This window comes from Chrysemys picta, chromosome 16 (assembly GCF_011386835.1).
Source record: "Chrysemys picta bellii isolate R12L10 chromosome 16, ASM1138683v2, whole genome shotgun sequence".
Classification (NCBI taxonomy): Eukaryota; Metazoa; Chordata; order Testudines; family Emydidae; genus Chrysemys; species Chrysemys picta.
This window is the reverse complement of record NC_088806.1, coordinates 18,631,637-18,648,089: the sequence shown is the minus strand read 5'-3', so window position 1 is coordinate 18,648,089 and position 16,453 is coordinate 18,631,637. Positions and strand designations below refer to the sequence as shown.

Genomic DNA, 16,453 nt, shown 5'->3' with positions numbered 1-16,453 from the left:
TTCCTCTTACTTTAATAGTTCCGTCCATCGAGAATAATCTCCAGCCGATTCCACCAATATTCCACACATTGACCCGGTTTAGCCTGGAACCGAAGCCCCCTGAAGTTCTTATCTTCCTTCCTTTCGCGCTGGCTTTTCTTCCCCCCTTCCAATGATTTTACTTTCCTTTCCTTCGCTCGCTCGCTCTTTTTTACTTTTGGTTGGTGCAGTGGAGCGAAAAAGAGACAGTTAACCGGATGAAACTTTTTTTTCTGCTAATTTTGGGAAGTGAAGTCACTTGAGGAGGAAACATTCTGTCTCCCCGCTGGTCCTGCCTTCTCGATTAAAATATATCTGTATTTTACATCCAGGATATTTGCTCCATTCAGATAAGAGCGGGGCAGAACAATAGCGGTTTCTTTGGGGGTAGCTCTTGTTTGCTAGCCCAGTTGAGCTCCGCTTCGCAGCACAGGCTGCATTACCACGCACTGAGTGTCATCATAAAGTTTAGTTTAACATGTACTTTTGTGTGTGTGTGTGTGTGTGTGTGTGTGTGTGTGTGTGGCTGAAGCCAAGTAGCCTGAGTCACTGAATTTCCATCTCTTCCCACAGATTTTTTTAATGCTTTTTCCAGTCAAAGGCAAAATTAAGGGGGGGGGGAGGGAGGGACGACCATGAATATAATTCAGACTGGGGCACACAGGAAAAGATTACCGATTAAAATGGTCTATTTAGAACACGCGGCTGTCCCCCTCCTGCAGTCCTTACTCAGGCAAGGATCCCAGTGAGTTTGGCCTGAGGGAGGGAGGCTAGATTAGGTGCTAGCTATAACCAGAAAATAGCGGTGAGCATAATTCAGGGCAGGCAACTCCATTCAATTTAAGCATGTCAAGTGCCTTCTTCCATTCAGATACAATTTTGGTGCCTTTCCAAACAAGGGAACTAGGAGTTCCCTGTAGTTTTGAAAGGAACATTATTTTTAGAAAACTTTTTTTTTGCATTGCTTTCTCACCCCTTTAAAAGAAAACGTCCCGTGAAATCTTCCACTACGTCGAAGTAAGTATACTGTGCTTTAAAAAAAAAGGGGGGGGGGCATTTAAAATAGTGCATTACAGTAAGATGGGTTCAATTATTCGACTATATCTATATTTAAAGCCATTTAATTTTCCCCCATCAGTATTAACATTTGAAATATTTATTGACCCTCAGGGTCTGGCCCAAAGCCTCGTGGAGTCAAAGGGAGACTGCCCATTTCATTGCAATAGGCTTCGGATCAGGGCCCCAGTCAATTTGCCCCGCTATCTCCGGCGAAAAAGCCACGGGTCACTAGTTTACTAACCGGAAAGTGACAAAAATAATAACAGCAAATAAAATTCCAGACCTGTCCCGAGTCCCCCTCTACCTCCCGGCTGTGGCAAATTTGGGGGGGGGGCGGGGGACACACTCCTCAAGCCTTCTTCGGGAACTAAAAAGTAGATGACAACAGATGCAACATTTCATCCAACTAGAGAGAGAGCGTTGATCCCAAAGAAAAGGCCATTTATTTCCTCTTCTAAACAGTACATCCAAACAAACAAACCAAGCTTTTGAAAAGCTCTCTAAACAATCAAGGTAAAAGAGACACACACTCCTTTCTACCCCCTCTCCCCTCCAAAAAAACCCAAGCAAAACCATCTAGCAACAGGATCATGCAACATGTCTGGCATCTTTTTATTCCCCACTTCTGCAATGCAAGCTGCTGTAGCCCAAGGACAATCCGAAAGCTAAAGACAGTAATTCAGGGAGATGGAACCAAGAAATCCATTTCAAGGTAGGACACTCCTGTGAGTCCTTTCAACATAATTTCCCCCTTATGGAGTTGGTTACCTTATCCAGTGCAGTTGCGTCCAGTCTTTTGCTTCCCCCCTGATTTTTAATCCAACCACAGGGGGGGAAAAGTCACACCTCTATCCACATTAATGTGCACCCCCCAAAATAACAAAATGACCCTCGTGTTTCTAGTCGGCTGCAGCCGAGGCGCTTTATTAATACTTTATTTCTCTGGCAGCACAGCAGACCCCTCTTGCCCCTCCCTCTAACCCCCCGCGAAATTAGCCTCATCAATTCAGCTACAATTTTCAGTGCAGAGGCAGAGACAGGGGGACTGAACGTGATCAGACCTGGAGCTTTTGGGCTTGCTGTTTGCTAGCGACTGTGGCCGTCTCCAGCCAGGAGGGGAGGGGGGGGGGGGTCGGCAGGAGAGGGGACCGACCGACCGCCTTCCCTCTCCCCTCCTACCCCCCCTCCCGTCTGCTTTACAATCCAGGGGTCTGCAGTGGTGTCCCCTGAGAGCAGCACATCTGGATACAGCTAGCGAGGTCAGGTCCCCCTCTGCCTAGGGCCACAAGAACTGGAGTTCAATTAAAAGAAATCACGGTTAACCCTTTGCTTCCCTCATTCCCCATTTCATTCTTCCCCCACCCCGCCCTCAAATTAAACACCAAAACCTCTTTCCTCCACTTCCCCTTCAGTATCACCACATGGGAGCCGCTAGCTCCAGAAAAGCAAGAGGTTAAGGAGAAGAATGAAACGCATCCTCCCAAAGCCCAAATTATTTCCTTTCTGGGCAACATTAATACCAACCTCTAAACAGTAACGGTGGGGGTACGGTCAGACAGAGGATTTATACCCCCTAAAGGGCGCTAGAAAGTGTCTATGTCACCCAACGACCAAGGAAAAGGCGCTTGGGTCTTTAAACTGAACTATGGACTCCTCTCTTTGATGGGCTAAAGGCTGGAGAGAGAGGATGATTCTTCAGAACTGCAGTGAAAAAAATCATCTGAAATGTACAAAATATATTAAAAACAATCGGAAATTTACGAACACTGAGTCCTGGTGATAGCGCCATCTCCAAGGTGACAAGATATAGCAAATAAACTCATGCACACTTTAAAAATCATTTTGGATCCCAATTTCTGTAAGAATATAGACAGTACTCTCTCTCTCTCTCTCTCTCTCTCTCTCTCTCTCTCTCTCTCTCTCTCTCTCACACACACACACACACACTTTAGAGATGTGTTTTGGTTCTCAATACCTCAGCATTTAACTGCAAAAAAACTGAAATATGATACCACAGCTATTTCCTTAGAAGTGACTTAAAGAAAATGAGTCAAATTGAAGCATATTAGGGCTGCCTGATAGATTGGATCTATAATTTATATACACTGTTTTGTCATCCACTCCCCCTCCTACTCCCCACCCCCCATTTCCCTTCTGTTTGGTCTTAAAAAAAAAAAGTTTGGTGAAAAGTCCCAAGAGACAAAATAAGCGAACCTGTAAAACATTAAACCAGACAAGTTGAACACACTATTATTTTCCCATAATAATGCAACAAAAGACGTTTTGCTTCCTGACTTTCTCTAACCCCCACCTCCTGAACTTATCTCAAACTTTTGAAAAAGGCTGGGATATTCATAAACGTGGTTTGCCAAATTCTGGATCATCCCAATTGATGTGCACCGACTCGGATTTAACAGTTTGATAGAATCGGTGCAAGGGGAAAGAAATCCCAAATAATGAATAAAATAATAATAATAAAGGATGTGATATCCTTAACGTTTAATATTTGAATGCCCAGAGAAAGGCAAAAGTTATTTCAAAGTGAAATGCTTGTGTACAATTCTGGCAAATGTGTGTAACGTTTAATCTGATGCTCGACTTTTTGGTGCACAATTAGAGAGAGAAAACAATTCTGATTTTTTAACTCAAGTTACTGACAACTGGGAAATTATTTGATCTTGGCACCTACAATAGTTTTTACTTTAACAGCTTTCAAATGTTTGCATTCAGGCAGGTTAAACGATTTGCTCGCACTCTCTCCTCTCTCTCAAGACACTTATGAAAGAAACGAAATTCTAGTCTAAAGTATTGAGTTAAATGTTGCTCATAATCTCCTGGCATTTTTCCCCTTTATCCTTTAATTGAATCACACGGAGTTCGGCCTCACACACATAGGAGGTGGATACTCATCCCTGAGTGTAACCCTACTGAAATCAATGGGGGTATACACCAGGCTGGAATTTGGCCCATGATATTTAGCCTAAAATATCCAACATCAAAGGAGTTAACGGCACGTTATAGTCCAATGCCAGTCTTTCGCATGGGGAGATACCCGCAAATGTGTATTTGTGTTTTTGTCTTTGATTTATGCAGAAATATTTTGGCCACAACTTCAAACTTTATATATTTCTTTTACATCTACTTTTTCTTCAAAGGTGAACTAACGATCGCAGCATATTTGGGCCTGAGCGGCGGGTTTGAAAGCGTGTAGGGTATTAACTTGCATGAATCTATCTTGTTGCCTGTAGTAATCAGACAGTATCACCTTGTGTTCTGGCTAAGAATGCAAGATTTTGAGCTCTTTCGTCATTTTGTAGCAAATGAAAGAAATCGGTTAGCAACTGGTCAGTCAGCCCCCTTTGACTCTGTACCTAGAAAGCGGCCCACTTCCCACAGAGTGTGTTAAAAGTTCCTCTTAAAAATAAGTCCTAGATCTGCATCAGCAGAAGAGGGGGAGGGGAGGGGGGAGGGAGGAGGGAGAGTGGGGCTTGATCCTGCTGCAATCCTATCTAGAGAAAAAGGTCCCGTCGACTTCAATGGGAGTTTTAGGGTTGGGTTGCGATGTGACACTAACTTCACTGCAGTATTAAAAGGCGAAGTGTTTTTAACATCCACTTTCTTACAAAGCAAAGAAGGAAAGCCAAGCCAAGGGCCCGATCCCCAGGCAAGACTCCCATTCGAACCCAGGGGCCAAAATTCTGCGCTCAGCTACTTGGGTAAAATCTGACTACTTTGGAATCCCTCCAGATTTCCACCCATGTAACACAGCAGTGGAGTGCAGGATCGGGTCCCAGGACCCATAGCTCTTGCTGAATAGGAACGAATACTTGGAAACACAAGTCCTAAAAAAAAAAGGGTGTGTGATGCTAATAAACCCTTAACTAAAATCTAGTGTCTTGGAAGTTGTGTGGAGAAGATACAGGGTAGCTTTGAAGCTAGCACACAATTGTGCAGAAAGGTGGTTAAACTGTCCTGGATGGTTTTATTTGAGAGCCATGTCCCAATAATCCAGTCCCCTTCCCTTGCCTCCTCTCCCCGCCAACCAAACCACCCCACAATTATTGAAAAGTTAAGCACGAAAAAAACAAAAATACTGAAGGCCAAAAACACAGACTGCAGCGCACCAGCTCAAAAGTCTGGCCCCTCGCTTGAGGCCATAATTAATTTGAGATTTATTTTTATTGGAGAACTCAGTCTCGTCTGACCTTAGCCAAACAGACTTCAGCTAGACCCTTGATGCGCTTGAATGGAACAGAATATTTCTCTCTAACTTCTCTTCGGGCGTCCGTGCCTGCTTTGAATTTGTTCCTCAGACTTCAGATATTTGGAGATTTGAAGAAAAGATTTAAAGCATTCCCCCGCCCCCTTTAACATCCACTTTTTTTTTGACACAGTGGTTGGGAGGATGCAGAGGGGGCTAGAATACAAAATGCATATTCAGAGAAAGAGAGAGGGGTGGGTTCCCCCCCCCCCCAGTCTTTAGAAGGTCAGAAGAGGTGGTGACTTACAGAGGGGGGCTTGGTTACTTGGATTCTGGTGTCTGGAAAAGCAAGAGTCTTTGAATATAAAAGCTTGTCCCCTGTGCCCTAAAGCCTGTTTTATTTTAAAAAGGGGCTCAGTATACTACGCTTCCAGGATAAACAATATTTTCCCCTCCCCTGTTTAAATTCAAATTACACCTTTAAGGTAAAACATGAAAGAAACAATGTAAATTCTTTTTCACCCAACGTCTGCATTTTGTCGGGTTGAAGAACAAGCCAAGATTCACATGAATAGGGTAGGGGTGAGAGGGGAGTATTTTTAAAGTCTAAATGTTCCAAAATAAAAGGTAGGTGCAAACAAGAATTAAATCCTTCAGCACTAAGTTGTCATAACACATTAATCAAGACCCCGCTGGAGTATAACACTTAGCCATGTTGCTGCCTCAAGATATGAGCATAAAAAAAAAGAAAGAAAGATTTGGTATGCTCTTGTATTAATCAATAGTAAGTATGTGGATGACATAGGAGTTCCTTTCCAGCTCCCATGTTCATGCACTCGACTGGAATGTTTTAAACAAAGTTCAAACATATTCATGGCTACAAATCTTTTGCAATTCGCAGCTTTCCTAGAGGATACCTGCTCCAGTCCTCCTGAGTGTAGTTGGTGGAAATTGACAACTTCTGTTGGAAACCAGTAGTTTAAAAGAAAAAAGAAAAACCAAAACGATGCAGCAATGGATAAAGTACTAGAAAGTGGACTGAGTGGGAACAGTGCTGCATGGATTGAAATACTTCAGGCTACGAAGTCTTTGCATGCCTCCTCTCCATGCTACTAAGGTTCTATATCAGTTCTTAAGATGCAAGATGCTGCAATTTCTCCTTGCTCTACACAATTATATTTCCAGCATTCTTCTCACTGAACACCTGTACGAAACATTCTATTGTCTGTCAAGCCACCCAGATTTTTTTTTTTTTTTACAATGAATTCACTAACTACAATATTTTTCCTCACCAGGTTAGTTTGGCATGATTTCCCCAGAAAGTTTCCTTTCCCAAACGTTTTTAAATGATTATTTGTCTCGCAGTCTGTTCCAGCAATAGTCTTTGGCTACTACTGTGGAGCAGGAAATGATAACATGTCAATGTCAGTGTTTGTCAATAGCCTTAATATTTTCCTCTCCAATTAAAATGTCAGTGTTTTGGCCATCAAAATTCTCTCTTTGGGTTTCTTGTAAACCCTCCAGGCAGGGTGAAACCAAGAACAAACCAAATATTGTTTCCATCCACCCAGACTATTTTGCTTCTATGAATATGCTTCTTTGTATAACACCACAAACATTATGTCTGTATAAAAATCATTACTTTTTTTTTAAAAAAGCAAGAACTCCTGCACTTAAACTATGGTTCTTTCCTCCCCATCTCATTCAGACTAGAGTGAATTCCCTTTTCTGGCTTACTTAAAATCCGAGCCCCTTTTTGTGTGCAAATGCCTACAGTGGAATATGCATGGTGGCTTTGTTCAAATTTCGTAAGTGTGTGGCCGCACAGTCCAGAGCTGGAGAAGGTTTAAAGTGCTTGCCAAGGAAGCGCCAGAGCTATCATTGCTTGAGAATGGAACTTGATTGTTTTGTAACAAAAGGCTTTCAAATAGATTGTGGAAGCTACTTCTTGGGCAGCAAGATGTGGACTGGTCTGAAATTTGACTGTGCTATGTGACTGCATCAGGTACTATTAGTGGTGGGTGACAGAGCAGTTTGCTATGCCCAGTTGAAACACAAAAGTATTACCAAATCCAGGAGTTCAAATATCAGAAGACCAAAGGCTTTTGCTTACAATAGGTGGAAATGGATATGGTTAGAGCACTGGCTTAGGCTGTGGAAGACCTAGGTTCAGTTCCCTGCTCTGCCACCGACTTCCTGTGTGACCTTGGGCGAGTCACTTAGTCTCGCTGTGCCTCAGTTTCCTATCTGTAAAATGGGGATAACAATGCTTCCTTCCTTCCATGGATATTGTGAGGATAAATACATTAAAAGATTGTGAACTGCTTTAAGATCTACTGAGGAAAAGTGCTAGATGTGAAATAGGCACTTTTATTAATCGTGGGCATGTGGATTTCTCCTCTGTGCCCTGAAACGAGCAAGAAAATACCCCCAAAATGTGGAGCTCATCATTTAAATGCGGGAACACAACCCCTACAAAATATTGGAGGGGGACCTAGAGTGGAGCTGCATCATTTCTTCTGCCATTCTGAAACATCAGAATTTGAAGGGTCAGAAGAAGGAGAAAACTGTACCTATCACCCCACTCCCTCATAATGACTTATACATTAGTGGTCCCCAGAAGGGACCATTGTGATCATCTGGTCTGACCTCCTAACATAGCACGTCACCCTATGATTCCTGCATCAGGCCCATCTAGGCGGCACCTGTGAGTGGGAACTTCCGACAAGGCCCCGTCACTGTTCCTCCCAACCTCACTTATCTCCAATTTTGCAGGGTCTGTTGGCCACCTGTGTGATTCTGCATGACCCGACCAACTTTAGGCCTTGCCTTAGAGAGAGGAGAAATTGTGGTTTGGATCCTTATTGAAAGGGAGGAGGAGAGGCACGACAGAATATGGCAATCAAAAACCATCGGTGCACTGCCTCTAGCACAGACAGTACAGAAGGGGAGTAAATGCTACTATAATTCAGCGAAGCCAGAGTGCAATGGTAAGAACTGGGAAAATCAGTATTCAGAGGTCATATTGCTTTGCTTATAGCCTTAATACTTTCCATACCCAGACAGTTAAGACTCAGTTCTCATTCCTGTGCTCTCTTTTTAAATTTAATTTTCCAATTTACATTACACGTTTCATTCTCTAAAGTCAAGTACTTATGTTTAGATGAGATTAGCGCACACTGATGTACTCTGCAGATTATTCAGCCCTTGTAGATCAGCAAGTACAGTAATGGCATAAGGGACATATATACATTCATATCATTATGTTGAAGAAAACAATAGGGACCTATAATTAGTTTATAATAATGATGTTTGCCTACAACTTTGTCATGTGAAGGCACATCAGGATGGTTTGTTCACATGCTCAGATATAAATAATTAGTCATGTATTCAGATTACATAAATAACTATCTAAAATTGTTATAATTATGTACTAGGTTTATGTAAATGCAGAAAAAAAGGTACCCATCCATGTGGTCTAGGTGTTGTTGATGCAACTTAAAAATACATCACAGAACTATCCGAAATTCAGCAGTATGATTCAATATAACCCACTATCAGTGAACCAGGCAATTTAAAAACTCAGATGCCCTTCCCCTTCCAAGAATTCCCCGCCTTTACAATACTTCCCCTTCCCCATTTCAAATGCTTGAGGGAAAAGATGAGCTTTGCAATGTAGCCCAGGAAAGCTCATCATATTTGAAATAATTTGGGTGAGGAAAGCAAATTCCATTACCATGGGACCCTTTCAGAGAACACCCTGCCAGCAGCCCCTTCTCATTTATACCAGTGGAGACATTTAAAGACAAGACATTTATCTTCATGAGTTAAGGGATAAAGTCTTGACATAATGCTTATAGATATGACACTGTTAGTCAAGGAGCGTTATAAAAAATCCAGTCCTACTTTTCTCCTCCACACAAGTAGTCCCAGCGACCAATGGGCAATTGGGGTTTGGCCCATTTATTAAAATAAGTCTCCCAACCTTTTCTGAGAGGTAGGCAAATAAATATAGTCTCCATTTTCCAGAGAGATTAAACGAGAGGCAAAAAATGCCCAGTGGCTTCCCAGAAGAAGGAATTAAAACTCAGAACCTCCTCATACCCCCAGGCCAGCGCTCAAAAGGCTGTTTGGGGGAGCAGGACACAATAGATCACTATTGAATAGTAATATCTGGCTCTTATATGGGACTTTTCATCGGTAGATCTCAAAATGCCCCATACCATTATGCCCATTTTACAGCCGAGAACACCAAAGCAAACAGAGGTGAAGTGACTTGCTCAAGCCTACCCAGGAGATCAGTGAGTGAGCCAGAGACAGAACCCAAGTCTCCTAAAGCCTAGGCCAGTGCTCTAGCCACTAGGCCATGGTGCCTACACTTCAGGTGAATGTTTTCTACAAGGCACCTATTCTATGGGTGTCATCCTGGCCCCATTGAAGTCAATGGGAGTTTTACCATTGACTTCAGCAGGGCCAGGATTTCACCCTATCTGTTTTATATTTAATGATTAAGGCCCTGATCTTCCAAACACTTAAGCGTGTTCTTAACTTTAAGCACGTGAGCAGCCCCATTGACCACAGTGCAACTACTTGTGAATAAAATTAAACCTCTGCGTATGTGATTGCACCACTGACATCGAATTGCCTGATCCAAAGCAATCAGAAATCTTCCCACTGACTTCAGCTGGTTTTGGATCAGGCTCTTAAGAGACTTTACTCAAACCCCTGTTGGTTTGTTATGTCCGAAAACAAGTTATTTCCCCAATGACATCAGTGCGCACGAAGCTTTAGAGACAAATACCAGGAGACAGGGTCCCTGCCCCAAAATAAATGGCAGATGATGATGAGATGTTGCAGCGTGAGTTCAACATCCTATGAACTGTTTATCTCTGTTTAATTGAAACTAGGAACATAGGCCTGGTTGGAAAGCTCCCCCCCAGGAAAAACACCCTCTGAGGTCAATGGGAGCTTTGCCTGAGTAAAGCTTACCCACCATTACAGCTAATTTGATGCAGTTCTGTGTTGACCAATTCCATTCCATACGAATACTAACAGTTTAGGCCTCCAACCTAATTCAGTAGGCTTCAGCCAGTCCATAGGCTGTGGCAGCAGGATCACTTCTTACAATGAAAGGCAAACTTGCCAGAATACCTTTCTATGGGATGACAAAGTGGGTTCACCTCTTCCTGCCTACTGGCGCTCTAAAGATTAAGTTAGTTGACTCGACTGCTGGGTATAGACTGCACGCACATTTACAGGAGTAGTCATTTGAGTTTTTGCTCTGATGGTATTTGCGTCTCTTTTAAGGTCACTTCCAACTAAGTTTCTAGCATTCTAAGCTCTGATCCAGACCCCACTGAATATAATGAACAACATTTACCAGTAGCAGTGCTCATGAAAACACTGAATTTTAAGTGCGCTTTGTAGAATATTCACTGAACATGGAATTCTGAATATTTCCAACACAAGTTTTTGCTTAAAAACCTGACCCCGAGATTTACACTCATCCCACTAGGAAACAGAAACAATGCCACACGTCACACCACAAAATGGGAGTTTTGAATACTCCCAACCAAGTGTTTGCAAAACAAGCTACAAGCTAGGGATTACATGCAGAAATTATTCAGAGAATCATTTAAAATAATGGCTTATGCACATGAAAATCACAATCTGCTCATGGACTTTTAACAAAGAGAAAAGGAGGCAAAATTAATATAATACATTTTTCATTACAAACAATTCACCCAGCTCTAGTTAACACCCTCTTGTATTCCATGAGTCTGGGAGACAAGAGTCTTGTGTTTTAGATTTTCCTTAAGTGCTGTGGCATGCAGGGTTTGCCTTAAACGTGTAACCCAGATGTCTTGGGCTTGGTTTATTTACATTCTTGGGAACTGTTGTGGAAAAAAAAAAAGTATATGATGTCAAATATAATATAGTGCTCAATGGCACTATAAAGGGACAAGAATCTGCCACCTTTTCCTTGGAATTTGCTTTGGGATTGGTGTAAATAGAAATAGAGGCAATAACAACTCATCACAATACAAGCTAAGACCCACACTTTGCTTTCTCCAATTTAACAATCAGACACACATTTGGAGGGCAAGAATTGGTAATATGTGGCATTAGCCATTGTCTGGTGTTACCAGGTGAATCTATGTACCTGCTAAATAACCTGGGTAGGTTGTATAGGAAAACCATCAGGAACAATGTGAAGCAAGCGCCAATATTATACACCACTATCTGGTCCAGCAATCTATTTACCTCAACAATTGAAAGAGATGCTTATTATTCAGTTAATTCCATTTTGCTTTGTCTTTAAACTCATTTTGACGAAATGTAGCACTTTCCATATCTAGGCAATCATTTTTTGTACATTGAGTTCAGTGGTTTGCACAGCAGAGAGGTAAAGGCATTTTAAAATGAAATTTAGTTTTGGTTGAAGATTAGATAGTAGCCAGGAAAGCAGAAAATTGGAAACCAATATAAGAAACCATTATGGTAAACTATTGCTAGAACATCATCACTATCACATTGCTTAACATCTAGCATCTATACTGTAATTCAGGACACCTCAGGATAATATTGGTTATAATATAAAAAGAAGAGGCCACCATAATATGTTATTGGTCACTGATAGATATACAGAGCTCAAAAGATGAATCTAAGTGTAAGTGTGATCATTTAGGATTAAACCAACTCCGACTAAAGTCAATGGCAGTTTTTCCATTAACTTCAATGAGTGCTGGATCAGGCTCTTAAACAGATATAAATGATCTTGAATGTTCGAGGATTGTAATTTTTGACATTACCTGTTTAAAGATGCTGTCATGTCTTACCTTGACGTAAGACGAAGTGTCTGGTACTGTCTGAAACATCCTTATATGTTTAATAGCTATTTTAAAAGGTCCTAAAATTGACCTGAAAATAAGGGGGAAAAAAAGTAAAAATGAAGACCAGCAAACAAACAATAGTTTTGTTTTGAAAATTAAAACCAGTAATAAACATTTCAAATGTTATGATCAAGTATTTGAATGTTTCTTTTTTTAAAAGAAGGTAAATAGGAAAACTTCTACCAAAACAAGGAAGTGTAAACTAATAACCAAGATTAAATATCTGCCTTTTAACTGCAGGCTTTACAGAAAAGAACCCTGTCCAGTTTTGACTTGGGGGAGGGAGAGTTTGACGTTTGATTAAGTGAATTTCTTAATCAGCAATTAAAAGCTAGCAGAAATACCCATGTTTTCATGTTGAGACTAGTTAACCCTATTGACTTGAACCTAGGGGTTTCTCTTGGTTACATGAATGAAATGCAGTTGTATTTCTTTACTCATTAGAACCACTGTGGGTCATTAACGCGCCAATGTAAAGAAACCTTTCCCACAAATCATAGTTTTGCCAAAAGTTTTATTGCAAAACAATAATGATAATTTTAAAAATAGCGAACGAAAATATAATCCTAAATGGCAACAAAACTGTACAGGATTGTCAATTGCAATTCTCCCATTTGGGATGGTGCTGTAACATTGTCAAATTTAGCTGTACTTCAGAACTTGTACCAAAGCAGACTATCTCTCTCTCTCTCTCTCTCTCTCTCTCTGAAGTCTCAGGTTTGTAACACAATGATCTCATCACGAACAGTTTTTCTAAGGTCAGGACTGCACAATTCAGAGATTAACAATGGAAGGATCGTGAAATGTGATGGCTGGAGAAAGTCGAGTTTCCATTCAAGAGAACGACAACAAACTTCAGTGATCAAATGAAATTTGCAATCAAATTAAAATCTCTCTCCACACATCCATACACGCTTTCCCTAGATTAGAGGAAACTCTTTATTCCCCCCGAGCAGTGCTATAAAATGCCCACCAACTGTAATAAATCCATCGTTAAAAGAAGCAAAAAAAAAAAAAAAAACCTCTAAAAAACCCTTTACTTCCCACTCTCATTGTTGCTATTATGACGCTCGGATTTTCCCGAGGAAAATTTATCAGAGGCAGATTTTTCTTCAGAATTTGGATTCAAAAACCATCAAGATCAAGGTTATATGGCAACATTCAAAGTATGCAAGAGTAGTTTTGCTACAAATAGCTAATAAATCCCTTTGTGGGGCTGTTGAGCGGGAGGGTTATAACTTTGTAGTTTATTGTAGGTGTGTTTACACGCCCAACTGCGCTGTGCAGAACGCATACAAGAAATTATGCCACCCCACTGAAACGTAACTGGGTTTTTGCTCCACGATCTGTTTAGCTACAATGCTACCCGCCAGTGAACGCCCCTCTAAATGCACCTCCAGCCCACAGTTAGCACCCCACGGTAATGAGCTAGTCACGCAGCACCCAGCGTTTCATTAACCGATCCGCGTTTGCAATGCCAGGAGAACACCTCTATACCCGCACAGCCTCCGCGGTTGAACTGCTCGAAAACATCTGTTGATTTAAAAAAAAAATCCCAACCTGGCAAATAAATTGTCCTGTATCTGCACGTGACCCCCCCCCTTTTTTAATTGATTTTTAAAGCATTTGTTGCGTGGCCAGCTGGCAGAGAAGGGCAACTGATTATAGAATCGACAATGTGTTTCTGATAAGCACAATTTATTTTTCTCTCCTTCCTCCCTAACACGCTCCAGTTTCTTTTGCTTCTGAACTTGCAACAAGGGGGGCGGGGGGGAATCCTCCAACCCTCTTATGAGTTGAGGGGACAAGGTAATGTTCCTTGGGCATTAAATTTGCTGGGGTCAGGGATTCATCACACTCAATTTCCCTCCCCCCTTTTATCCCACCCGCTGAATCAGCCCCCTCATTTGCTCCCCGTGCATAATTAGGCATGTTTCAAATCAATAAACACATCTGCATATTCAGATTCAACCTTAAAAGGCAACTCTGGATTATTCCCCAATAGATTATTCCCCAATAGAGGTCTAGATGACCTCTTGAGGTCCCTTCCCACCCTGATATTCTATGATTCACCCTGCCAGCATCATCCACAGTCTAAAAGGGTCTTTTGTGTTAACTGCTCTTGTTTGTTTCCAAAGGACTCACCTTTTATACCCTTTCCCCTCAACCAGTGGGAGAGCAGTTTGTAAAGATCCAGGTTGAGACCAAAAATAAAATCCCCACCAGGTCTGTACTGTAACCCCGCTGCGGCTGTGTGGCAAAGGAGAGATTAAACCTGATGGGATCCCAAGCAGCACTGAAGTTAAATTTCCCTAGTACATCCAGACAGTCTGCATATCCTCAGGGGGCTTCTGTAATGCGCTCCGCTCGAGCCAGCGCTTTTCTTCTTCTCTCTCCTATCCCCAGCCCCCTCCCCGCCGCAACTTGACATTTGATTTCCGTTTTCCCCTTATCAATATTTCAGCTGCTGCCTCTGGTTAATCATCCTAATGTGACATCCTCGCCTCTGTCACAGCCCCCCCCCCATCCCCCCAAAGACTCTCCCTTGTCCTGCCAGCAACTTTAAGGAACTTTAAAAAAAAAATCCTCGTTTTTAAAAGGAAAATATTGCTGAGGAGTCAAGCCAAAAAGGAACGCTGAGTGGAGCTCAAGGACTACATTAAGCCCCCTTTTTAACCAAGGAAGTTTCAAATATCCGTTTTTAAATAATCGTGCCTTGGTTTTAAATAAATAAACAAACAAACGGAGCCTACCTTGCAAAGCAGGTCACCTATTTCCCACTGACACGGGTCTGAAAATATGACAAAACAAATTCTCTCTCTCTCTCTCTCTCTCTCTCTCTCTCTCTCTCACACACACACACACACACACACACACACACACGGAAAGGGGACTTGAAAGAGCTGTTCCACGCACAGGATCAAGAATGTGAACACTTTGATTCTCTTTGCCAGTCAAAACCTCCACGATTTTCTTAGCTAGCTATTTACTAAAAACAGTCTCTCAACCAGCAAAACAAACAAACAAACAAAAAAACAGGGAGGAAAAAATAGATCTTCTCTGAACTCTACAGAGCCAAATGTATCGGCTGGTGTAATGGTATGAAATCAGTGGAGTTGCACCACTAGATCATTTGCTCTGATCTGAGGTAGGAACACATATGAAGTTCAGTGAGACAGACACGCTTTTTAATGTAACCCTTCTCGGGGTTACCAAAAGTATTTGGAAAATGTCCTTCCCCACTCGGCTCCGTTTCTCCCTTTCCCAGCTTTACCCCAAATTCCAACATATTGAAACATTTTTCTCCTTAATAAGAGGAACATATAAAGTGAAGGGGTGAAAGGGCAGCCCGAGGAGCTGTGCCCGTAGCTCCGAGTACAATTTACTCTGGCAGACGAGGCGTTTAGCATTCCTGACAATTCCTAAGGAAAACAACCCCGCAGACTTGTATCAAGGGACGGGGCACCTAGCAAGAGTCACTTTTTAATATAGAAATTCTTTGGATTTGTTATTAAGAGCCAGTTTCCTATGCAAGGTAAATGTCATGGGTTTCAAGAGGAAGATCTCAAAAGATAACTGTGCTGGGAGGAATATGAAAGAGGTGACAGAAGCTCCTTCCCAAACTGTTCAGGAGAAAAGAACCTCTTTCTGGTTTTAAACTCCAGTGCTCGGATTTAAAAAGAAAGGCATCGGTATTTCAATTCTGTTAAACGGATTTATAAAATCATGGGCAACAGAATTTAAGATGAAGATGTTATTCAATGTCCTGATGATTGTGTGTGCAGACATCTTTCTCTCTCACACACATACACTAATAAATAAAGAAACAAGAAAAGTAGTGATTCATTCAGACCGCATTTCAAAGCCATTTTTTTACACAAATGTTGTTACTGCGTTTTCAACACATGTTTGACACAAAACACACACACTGAAGAGAAAACCCACGGGGCTAATATTTCTCTTCCTAGGATTATTATTTTTTTGGCTAAGAAATCATCTAAATATAGCTGAACCTCCGATTTTCCTTTCCCAGGTTTTTCTTTTCAGCAAATGTGTCCAAATCCTCACCCCTATCCGAATGCAGACTCGAACCTGTCTAACATACACCCAATAAGGCGCAGTGAAATAATTTTAATGGCTAGAGCTAACAAAGGGTCAGGCTGCAAAGGAATTGGGGGATTGGGGAGAGATTCCCTAATATAGAGAGCTGTTCGTTAGTCCCTGTAATCAAACCCCACAGTGAGTCCAGATACCCATGTGGCTAGTTGAAGTCGTCTTGGGA

General features: G+C 41.7%; 1 protein-coding gene across 18 annotated transcripts in view; it reads right to left on the bottom strand.

Annotated features, from left to right (window-relative positions):
• Positions 1–14,975, bottom strand: part of FLI1 (Fli-1 proto-oncogene, ETS transcription factor) — a 117,738-nt gene extending 102,763 nt beyond the window's left edge. For 2 of the 18 annotated variants that reach the window (XM_065570633.1, XM_065570636.1), the window contains exon 1: positions 11–1,616. In XM_065570633.1, the coding sequence (XP_065426705.1) occupies positions 11–28 (18 nt within the window). In that variant the 5' untranslated portion in view covers positions 29–1,616. Of the gene's footprint in view, positions 1–10; positions 1,803–1,845; positions 2,351–12,090; positions 12,200–14,316; positions 14,678–14,924 lie in introns of those variants that run through there. The other 16 variants (XM_065570632.1, XM_042851955.2, XM_042851953.2 and 13 more) reach the window with 16 other exon arrangements.
• Positions 14,976–16,453: the final 1,478 nt, after the last annotated feature.